General features: G+C 39.8%; 1 protein-coding gene and 1 long non-coding RNA gene across 2 annotated transcripts; both read left to right on the top strand.

The window, feature by feature from the left end:
* The first annotated feature begins 335 nt into the window (after positions 1 to 335).
* On the top strand, positions 336 to 1,258 carry LOC118429965. The gene is made up of 3 exons (XR_004832816.1): positions 336 to 524; positions 884 to 1,020; positions 1,214 to 1,258. It is a non-coding gene; the product is annotated as an uncharacterized LOC118429965 (long non-coding RNA).
* A 767-nt stretch (positions 1,259 to 2,025) lies between these two features.
* Positions 2,026 to 5,448, top strand: LOC118430170 (neuronal acetylcholine receptor subunit alpha-7-like). The gene is made up of 5 exons (XM_035840879.1): positions 2,026 to 2,187; positions 2,712 to 2,973; positions 4,215 to 4,456; positions 4,916 to 5,050; positions 5,443 to 5,448. Exons 1-5 carry the CDS (start codon positions 2,026 to 2,028, stop codon positions 5,446 to 5,448), a joined length of 807 nt encoding a protein of 268 aa, XP_035696772.1.
* Positions 5,449 to 10,809: the final 5,361 nt, after the last annotated feature.

Below are 10,809 nucleotides of genomic sequence, written 5' to 3'. Positions count from 1 at the left end.
ACCAACGATAGTTTCTGCATGGCGTAATGTCCTGCCAGCCTGGTATTCAACTATGTAATGGTTTGGAACAAATACAGTGACAGAACTCGCTCCATTACCAGTTTACAAAAGACTTCCTTTCCTTCTCAGTGTTTTTGTGTCATAGCAACGATAAGACAAGGCGTGGTAACTTTTCTCTCCGTCCATTTTATTTATGTTTCATGGTTTTGATTTCTTTCTATGTTGCAACGTCAATTTTAGAATGAGGTGGAATATATACATCCTATGGTGGCAGATTCGAGGATAACTGATGAATGGCTGTGAAACCTTGAGGTTTGGGCTTGAAGAAGGGCTGTTTAAGAAGTTGGAGTCACCATATACCCACGGACGAGAGTAATGGAAAGTTCTAGCGAGGAGCAACAGCGGTGAACTTTCTACAAAAACGGGCAATTTGAAGTTCTATGCAGGGTTCTACGGAAAGAACAGTATGTCCGCAGTGATTATGTTCGTGATACTTTCCCTCATAGTTCAACGGCTACCTTCAGGTAAGCTTGTCAGTTTTATTATCGAGTGGTATGGATACATTATATAATACATTTATTTCATTATAATTTTGTTATATAATACATTATACAATATTGTAAAATTTATGTATCTCATTAAGTTATAGATTTCAAAATAATATGAAAAGATGAACTCTGATAGGCATAAATTTAGTACGTTTCCCTGTTTTTCAACAAGGTGTTGATGTTTCAGTACGATGACCTACTTTGATACATAATAAGTAACGTTCCAAATAACGTATACATTACATGTTTGTACAAAGTCTTGTAACAGAAACGAAGAAGAAGAATGTACATATTTCGTGGTGTGATGTAAACGATACAATGTTTATCAAATTTAGTTGAGGGAACAGAGGGAGCGATGGCGGTAACGGAAAAGGTCACGTCTTCCTACAAAAGAACTGTCCGTCCAGTCAAGAACTACTCAACAGCAGTGAACACCACGTTTGGATTATCTATTCGACAAATCAGAGACGTGGTAGGTGTTTGACACAAAATACTTTCATTCTGATTTTCTTGTTGATTTCGTTGCTTCTCGATCATAGAAAACATTTTTTTTAGTCGAATGGAATGTGACCTATAAGCGTGTATGTAATACACTGTATTATATTTTGAATGCTTGCTGAACATATATGGCAAAATAAGACACGTTGTTTTTATCTTCTTTACAGGATGAGATTGGCCAACGAGTTATAGTTTTTACCTGGGTGAGAATGGTAAGTCGTCTGTTTTTTCTGTGATTCAGTTTTGTGGGTTGACTGCTCTATCTTATGTGCTGGTAGTTGATAGTCCATATGTTGATAGTTATTGTCATATGTTGATAGTTATTGTCTCAATGTAATTGGACCATTCTACTATAGATCTGGAATGATGAATACCTTCAGTGGAACCCAGACGACTACAGTGGTACTACAGAGATACTTTTGCCGTCGTCGGAAGTCTGGCATCCGGACATTTACCTGCTGAACAAGTACGTTAATATATGCTTTTAAATTATATAGGCAATTCTTTGAAGTGTTTTGATCAAGCAAATATATGATAAAGATGAAAAATGATTTAATTGTAAATCATTTATCTATTTATAAGAATTAAATCACAATCTTCAAAGACATTTTAAAGAGAGAATTAATGATAAGTAACCGCTGATTGATGTGTTATGCCTTTATGGATGGAAAAATCTTGTCATCAGTAGCTTGAAGCTAGATCTCAAGTTAAGGATTCACTGGCAATATTAAAGTATGTGTTGACTTTTGGTCTGTAATTAGGTGCCAATTGACATTCTGATAATGTAAAATACGTTTAAGAACCATTTCTTCAACACGTATCTTTAAAGTTTTTTTACTTATACGTCTTATTGTCTTTTCACAGTGGGGACTTTGAAAGCGATGGCCGTCTTTTGGAAACCACCAACATCATTGTCCAAAACAACGGATCCATGAAATGGAACTTCCCGCAGAATTTCATCTTCTCCTGCAAAATGGACATGGCGTATTTTCCCTTCGATGACCAGATATGTATGATGGAGTTCGGGTCCTGGACCTACCATGGACTACACTTAAACCTGTTCAACGATTCCTACATAATGGATGATGTAGCGCTGGATTTTGGTGAATGGGACGTTCTGGAATCATCATGGCACCGAGAGGTTGGTACATGTACATTGTATATTGTCAACTACATCATATGTCACACAATAACTAGAGCTAGACGTATTATGTTATTAAAATGTATGAAATGCTCGCCGACTAAGAATAATTTGACTTACCGTAATTATAAATCAAATCGCATAGTCCTCTTCATGATCGTAGAATCGCTCTGGACACGTGACTTTATGCCCGTATGACGTCACCAATGGGTCAAAGGTTGTTGGAAGTCGATGTCGCCCTCACCAGACGTAATTTGACACTTGTTCCATATCTCCCATTTTAAGCTGTCCTACATTTCAGGCTCATATGACCCTTGACACTATTTGTAATAATAGTAAGATTTTATACATCATTGTTCTAATTGTATAACTCTTACATAACACTCACTCACTCACGGCCCATAACCTCAGTGGTCGTAGAGGCTCCACAACATCCGGTTACAGAACACGATTGATTAAATGTCTATGTTACATTGTCCGTTTTGAACAATGTGCGTTTAACTAAATACATATGGTATAACCAGATTACATACCGTGAGTGCTGTGCCGAGCCGTTTCCGACACTGTTCCTAAAGTTCCACCTGCGGCGCCGCATACTCTACTACTTCATCAACCTGCTGCTGCCCTGTATCGTGCTCCTGGCGGTGAACCCGCTGGTGTTCCTGTTACCGGCAGGGACAGGCGAGCGGATCGGCTTCTGTATGACCATCCAGCTGTCTGTCGTGGTGTTTCTACAGGTGGTGTCTGAGCACACGCCGCAAACCGCCGACTCAATACCGTTAATCGGTAAGCCCCCATTTCCACTAGACGGCGATCGCGATGCGCTCTCACTGCGACTTAAACAAGATATGTGTAACCCTTGCAATTGATTTTATGCTGGGTATATCATACAGCATATGAAAGTGTGATTGAGAGGACAGCAAAAAACACGAATTGTAAAAAAAAATGGTTTCTTTTCTGTACAATTCGTTGAGCAATCTGTCAAATTGTATGTCACAGAGAGAGCGCCGCGAGAGCGCCGTCCTAGTGGAAAGGGGGTATAGTATCAGCCATTTGCTCATGTATATGTATTCTATTAGTTAAGTACATTGTCATAGTAAAAAAAAAAGTCAGGGGGTAGGTACCGGGGTGGGTGGGTTGTTTGTTATCATTTAATTGCTGGACCAAATATTATAATTTTCATATTCAGATGGACTGTCTTCATTTTTTTGGGGCGACTATTTAACCAAAAAACTGCATTTTTGCAAAATACTTGTAGTGCCCCCAAAACTTACAGAGACGTTGACTTTAAATTTTCTTAAAGCTATCTATTGGTTTAACTGACATGGACATCTTTAGGATCAATACTGATGACTAGGGGTGGGTACCGGTACCGGTACAGAAAATTCAGGTCCAGGTCCGGTTCAGGTCCAGAGGATTAGGTCCAGGTCCGGACCTGAACCTGGACCTGATGCAGTATGCCTCATACCAATGGTACATTTCGCTTCAAAGAAATCTGTTTGGTGGAGTATTAGACTTACGCTGGCGTTTTAAAATCCTACAACGCTAACTGCACATGTACGATTGGCTGTAAAACTTGGTAGAAATTGCTATAAACTCTACTCTACTTCACTGTTGTTATTTTCTTCCATCTCCAAGCGCCAAAACGTGTGAATGCCTGATAGAATAATCTGTTAATTTTCCAATCGGTCCAACATCCGGTCCACCTAATTTTTTCAGGTCCGGTTTTTCTGGACCGGTCCAATAAGAAAAACCGGTTTTGTACCGGTACGGTGTACCGATACCCAGCCCTACTAATGACCAATCACTCCAGAACATCGTGAGAGTTACAGACACGTGATCGCACGTGATCCTGTGGATACGTGACATCAGCAATTGATCAAACGTGCCGTAAAAGTTTAGAATTGGTTGGTCATCCGTACTGATCCTAAAGAGGCGACAGTGGTCGTTGAAAATTTGATCCGTGTATACCTTTGTGTTGGAAGAAAGTTTGCATTGTAGTATACGTGTATGTCATTACCTTTCAGAGCAATTCTTCACGGCCACGATCTTCCTGGTGGGATCGACGGTGATGACAAACATCTTCCTCCTGTACATCCACTACAAGGGGATGCTGCACATCCCGGTCCCCGGCTGGATGAGGAACCTCGTCCTGATCCATCTGGCTCGCCTCACAGGGATGACCGGAACAGCCCAAACATTCTCCAAAATATCCCCCATGGACTACGTGGAGGACCTCATCATAGAAAACATGGACACTGACTTTGATGTAAGTACTTTTAATAGCTTCAATTTTGTGAGTTCAGTTCTGTCGTATTGCTTCCATATCAAGTATATTCAGCATAAGCTTTAAGACACCGCTAGAGAGCATTTTTAATGTTGTAAAAATTGCATTGGAGACAATTATCAGGCAACACTTCATACAATTATAAAAATGAACATTAGACATTTGATAAAGAAGTTAGCATTATCATATTTTCTCGTGCATTGTAAGCTTTAAAACGAAGCGAGGTGAAATCGAGTTTAATTAATGTTATAATTCGTGTACAAGCTTGGCAATAATAACCGTTACGAATACGATATTTAACGTGGATTATCCTTGCTGTGACCTATGGTCTTATCCTTATGTTATATATATAGAATTAATCATATATTTATGACTACAAAACTGATGTTATATGTTTTCTTGAAGCAATTTTCTCATCGCATATACTTGTCCGTTTCACAGTCTCGGCCCCCTTCCATGACGTCAGGTCTACACAAGCCGCCAACCACTGCTTTAGAAAGAGACGACTTTTTACACCAAAAGGTGGATCTTCTGTACCGCAAGCTTGCCGATACAACTCGCTCCATAGACGCCAAAGTCAGAACCATGTCTCGACAGATGACCAGGCAAAGTACACAGTACTTCCTAACGTTCGAATGGAGATGTGTCGGTTTAGTTTTGGATAGGTTTTTGATGTATATGACAATTCTCGTAACTATAATAATCTCTGTCGCCATTTTTACACAGGCCCCTCATTTCTGATCTAATCTATAACATTTATGTTCACCTCATATATTATCATAGAACATGACATTGTTTATAAGCATTAACAACCTCAATGACACGTGTACAGCTGTATGTAACTGTGTAAATCGATGTATGAGGTCCCTAAACACTTTCCACATCGTGTTATCATCGCTGTTTAGTGAAGGCCCTTTAGGACCTAGTCTCTATTCTTAACCTTTCGACTATTTGTTGTTTTATAATAGGGCTAATTGTTCAGATTATCGGAATTTTTAACATGTGCTCTGTTTGAATTCCTTGCTTCAATCTGGAGTATAGTTGACTAGTACTTATGCTCAATGTAAGCTTAAGATTGCCAGAGTTTGACGTACCTTTACAATTCAGCGCCGTTATTTAGGTTATCAGGAGTTTTAAACCTTTACCTTTTTTAAAATGATCTTAGATGTTTGTTGAGTTTCATAAATTAGATTAATATTATATGCAGGTTAGTGCCGATCACTATATATAATGAAGTATTGTGTACACGGAATTCATTGTTCCTAGCAAATAGCATTTGTTAGTATGCATTACATGCTAATTGTCTGAGAGGCAATAGTATGTAGAACGGAGACATTTTCAGTTCTTATTTCAGTGACCGATTACACGTATAGGTTAAATGCAATTGGACAAGATAGGATTGTCCATGACTTAATAAAGTAAGCAACATGCTGCCTTATCATTCCAAATCGCTAGATGTCTCTTTTCTTGCTATATGAGACCTGTCGACTAAAATTGTCAGTCCCTACTGTAAGCACAAATGAAATCAATAAATCAATACTTTTGGCAGGTTGGTCTGTTCTAAATTGGCCCTTAGAGGCGTTCTCTCTCTTTCTCTCCCTCTCTCACTCACTCATTCACTCACTCACTCACTCATTTGGAAACCAATTGATTATGATCTTTGGTTCGTGCATCTCTTTACTTTAGACCTTCCCGACAGAGCTAGTCCTGTGTCCGGTAGCCTCCTTGCGACATTGCCATAAACTGCATCAGTGCTGTCTCACATGAAGATTCGGCGGGGTACACCAAGAGATAATTGTACAGATCATTTTGCAGCTGTTCTGCCATTGTCTACCACTTGACGTATGTGTACATGATGATAAAGGAGGAATTTCCTTCTAAAAGGAAACAAAACGAAATCAAGAACATAGCTCGCAGAAGAATTATAGCAGTTTTGTCTTTTAATGCCTGGCGCACAGTGGTACTGTATCAGCCACACGGTGATTTACATTATTCACCTAGACTAGAGACCTGGCCCTTCCCTGTCTTGTATTCAGCTAAAAGAAAGGGGTTGGAATACCACAGCGGTGCTGTAATACACCGTATGACTACGACTGACTGACTCAATCAAAAAGGACACTCGTGCCTTCACACAATGTCAAGAACCGAACTGATTTTTTTAACAACCATAGTACAACACTAACTTCTTTCAAACTTTATGAAAGTGCGTATAGGAGGCTTATAAATAACAAAGCCTTCTTTCTGCTACCACGCTTGGAACTAAATCTCCATTTTACAACCAAACTGCAGGACAACCGGAGATTGTGCTTTATTTAACAACCATATTAGACACTAACTAATTTCAAACATTATGAAAGTGCGTATAAGGGGCTTATAACATACGAAGCCTTTTTTTCTGCTACCACGCTTGGAACCAAATCTCCATTTTACAACCAAACAGCAGGACAACGGTAGATTTTTCTTTATCTAACAACCATATTAAGACACCAAATAATTTCAGACATTATGAAAGTGCGTATAAGGGCTTATATCATACGAAGCCTTCTTTCTGCTACCACGCATGGAACCAAATCTCCATTTCACAACCAAACAGCAGGACAACCGTAGATTTTGCTGACGTAAAATACACCGAGTGCATGGGAATGCATAATGTTCCCACTCTCACGATGAATGGGTTTTAATATACTCGGTCAAACGTGTCGGTTCAGTATCAAATCCTACTCGTAAAATACCAAATGTTGAAAGCACGAACAAGTATTAAAGCCTCTATATTGTGTTCATTTACAACGATGTTTGTGCGTGTTGACGTGCGATTTTCCGTACGTACGAATCCTTTTCAGTCACTATAAGATGGTGTACTTGAAGGTATTTTTCATCCAAGCCTTCATGTATTTCAACATGGAGAAAGACGATCAATGGTCGTAGGCTTCAGTGCTTGAAATGGCCATTAATTCTACTACGTTAAGGTGTGCAGTTAAAACTTATTTCAATGGGCCTCTGACCTCTAATGATTTCCTCGCCTCATTTAGACATTACGTGTAATAGAGCCCGGGATTGTCCAAAATCAGTCTCATTCTACCATTACAAACCTCATAAAATTCCATGACAGCGAGAATGGCAATATGAATGGCCCGAATGGTGGGAGTTTGGGAAAGGCACAAATCATCATCACGCCGACATTCATGGGTAAGTAAGACATTCATTCTGAACAATGGATAAAACCGTTTTACACCACCTGCGCCGGTCCAGATAAATATTTCTTCATTATCGTGTACAGAGCACAAAGAACGAGAGGAGAGAGTCGAAATTTATTTCGACATAAAGTTGAACAGTATTTTATATGATGACTGCGCTACAATATGCTACTGAGCTTGCCTTTACATGCCGATTCTCTTAAATCTCACCTACCTAAAGAATCATACCCCTAGTTAAATTCAGTTGAACAGCTTAAATGAGCCGAGTGACAGGCTAAAAATGTCAAAAGTCGAGATGGTTTTAAAAGCAAAAAAAAAGTTCTTTAACAGCTTTTCGTAACGGTACGAAGTTGAAAAGTCCACACAAAAAAAGAAAAAGAAATTTCTTGTATTCCTCCATTGACGTGCAGTGTCCATGATTCTGTGTACTTTGTGTTACCAACAACTTTCTCTATTGAGTATTATACCAAGTTTGATACTTCAAAGTATTGTCATAAATCATCACGTGCGTGAGGAGTACCAAATTATAAAAAACGGCTTTGAAAATGCAAATGTAAAACGCAGCTAAGACAAATTGCAGTCTTCTGGGTCCTGCTGGTAACTTGCATGCATTTGTCTGTTCAAATCATCTCCCCCTGTGTGGGAATAACAGTAAGTATTGAAATAATTAATGGATATGCTAATCAGAGTCGACGCCATGCCTAGAAGATGCTGCACCGTTAAGACTTGCCGACGCCAGTAAAATAGTGCCTCAAAAGAGTAGGCTTACCACCATTCCTGGGAGAATTTAATCTCTATTACCAGACGCTGTTACTGAGTCTTCTCTGATGAAAACATTTTGAAAATAAAAGTAGTTTTGGAACCGGAGATATAAAACGTTCCGATGAGATTAGGTGTTCCATTCAGTAGGAAAAACAAAGTTCAAAGTTTGACGAGATGAGGGATATCTTTACAGGGAAATACTTCACTCGTCATGACTTCAAAAGGACCATGGATTAAGCAATCGAGGTCAGAAGATGCACCCAATCATATGCTTTATCCACTGGGGACCACCCGGATCTTCTCAATAATTACCGACCAGCATTATCTGCCACTTATACGAACACTACGCCATCATGATTGCATGTCCAACGGTTTTTGTTATTACGGTGGCGCCCTGCTTTCGAGAGTAATCAGTGCACTCACTAAGCATTAATTTTTTTGAAACCCACCTCATATTGTTTTGCTGGCACGTTCTGAAGTTTAAAGAGTGCTTGAATAGAGCTAAACGTTTTTACCCAAGTCAGGGTCATATTTTGTAGTCAGTTGGTGTGTTCGTTTGTTTGTTGGGTTATGTGTCCACAGATCCAAAAGTGTCATTTGATTGCTAGACATGTCGTGGACAATTGCAGGAGGTCTTGGGTCAAAGTTGAAAGGTTACAGAAAATGGTGTTTGCCCCAGTACAGATCACCCCCCCCCCACGAAATATACCTATCCCATCTGTAAGATAATGGTACCTCGTTTTTTTTCTCTCAATGGATTAGTAATACAAGGTAAAACACATTCACGTCAAGAAAAACGCCAAAACTTTTTACTTTGTGGGTAGCTTAGTTGACTTGACTAGTTCCAGACTGAAGAGAGTTGATTATGATCAGGAGTCATAATGTCGTGTTTGAAAAGGTTAAAGCTTATCAGAATTATGTCTCAGGTTTGAAAGGAGACCCCATTAGTGGGGACCCAGTGGGGCTTGTCGCGTTGTGTGATACGTAGACCGCTGACAGGGTCAGGTTTAGGCCAAGGAAAAAACATTTTGTGCTTCCAGTCACCAAGCCTAGCCTCTACCCGGCTCCGTGGATCGGTAGAATCATTATCCTCACCTTCGGCTTCGTGGTGAGGAAACGTAGTCTTCTGGCCGGCTAACTCCCCTGGCGTACTATAGACTCTATTTGTCAAATTTCTACAATTAGACCACCGATCCACGAAGCCTGGTAGAGGCTTACCAAGCCGACCATAGCAAAGAACTGTTTGGTCGACATCTGGCAAGTGACGCAAAATGTTCGAACAACTGGGTGTTGAAACAAAATACAATTCCATATAACGTTAGTCTTTCAAATTTTTATAGTTTACTGATTTAGGCCATGAACAGTGATGCTACTATGTGTAGCAAAAATAATACTTCTTTGTTCCGTTTATAAATATGTGCTTGTACAATGTATTATGTCATACCTGTGACGCGAAAACGTTCGATACGGGTGTTCTGGGCCGGCTGATACCTTTCCGTACGGCCCGGGCTTATCACACGGGCTCCATTCGAATAAAACTGTTTCATTGTATTCTATATTTACAAAACATGTTCTAATTGACAGATACTGAAGTGTTTACCTTTTACGAAGGAGATTTCACCATTGATGGAAAGATGAAAAGAGAAAATTCCTTTCTACTTTTTTTTCAGGACAATAAAGAAAACAAAACATTAGTATTCCACAGCCTTGTCGTAACCACCTTGTCGTCTAATTTCACTTCAGGGAAAACAAAGTCAAATGACAATCAGTGGACGCCATTTGCTGCAGGTTCTAAATGTAATAAAGAACGGTTTATCAGAGTTTGTACCTTTGAGCCTTCTTACCGAAGCTGAGAAAAGTTAATTGAACCCATTTACCTTCCCTAACAACTTCTTATGTGGATAAGTCCGGGTGACTTTAGCTCGCTCAAGTGCACTTCCCTCTCACAAACGAAGCGTGTAGTTGAAAAACCTCAGCCCTGAACTGAACAGTTCACTGGTAATGCTGAGGAATCGATTGCTCGTGGTCTCTGCTAACCACATCACGTCGGGAAGATCATCGTGCCAGAACAGTGATGAATGGAGGAGATTTACCCGCCAGATGTATGTAATGAAAACATATTCGCAGAGTAAGTATCGCAAACATAGTCATTATCCATTGAGGTATGTCGTACAACGCTAGGTCAAGCCCCTGGGCACGTGTGGATGAGCGGGTAGTTCACGACACGCTTGGAGCAATACAGGAGAATCTTAATCTTCCACAGGGCTATAGCAGTGTGTAATCCCATAGAGATGCCCATTGCCTCGACCTTGGCATCACAGCATCATAATATATATATATATATATATATGTCACAGGAGAGATGTCGATCCAGTAGAA

Source organism: Branchiostoma floridae, chromosome 14 (genome assembly GCF_000003815.2).
Source record: "Branchiostoma floridae strain S238N-H82 chromosome 14, Bfl_VNyyK, whole genome shotgun sequence".
NCBI lineage: Eukaryota > Metazoa > Chordata > Leptocardii > Amphioxiformes > Branchiostomatidae > Branchiostoma > Branchiostoma floridae.
Note: the sequence above shows the minus strand (reverse complement) of the source record. Positions and strands in the feature narration are given on the sequence as shown.

What these genes read in the sequence shown, in the direction of transcription:
- LOC118430170 (XM_035840879.1), top strand. Translation starts at nt 2,026, where the DNA reads ATGGCGTATTTTCCCTTCGATGACCAGATATGTATGATGGAGTTCGGG. An exon ending in AATCATCATGGCACCGAGAG is followed by an intron (nt 2,188 to 2,711) that starts GTTGGTACATGT and finishes TGGTATAACCAG; the next exon opens with ATTACATACCGTGAGTGCTG. An exon ending in ACATGGACACTGACTTTGAT is followed by an intron (nt 4,457 to 4,915) that starts GTAAGTACTTTT and finishes TCCGTTTCACAG; the next exon opens with TCTCGGCCCCCTTCCATGAC.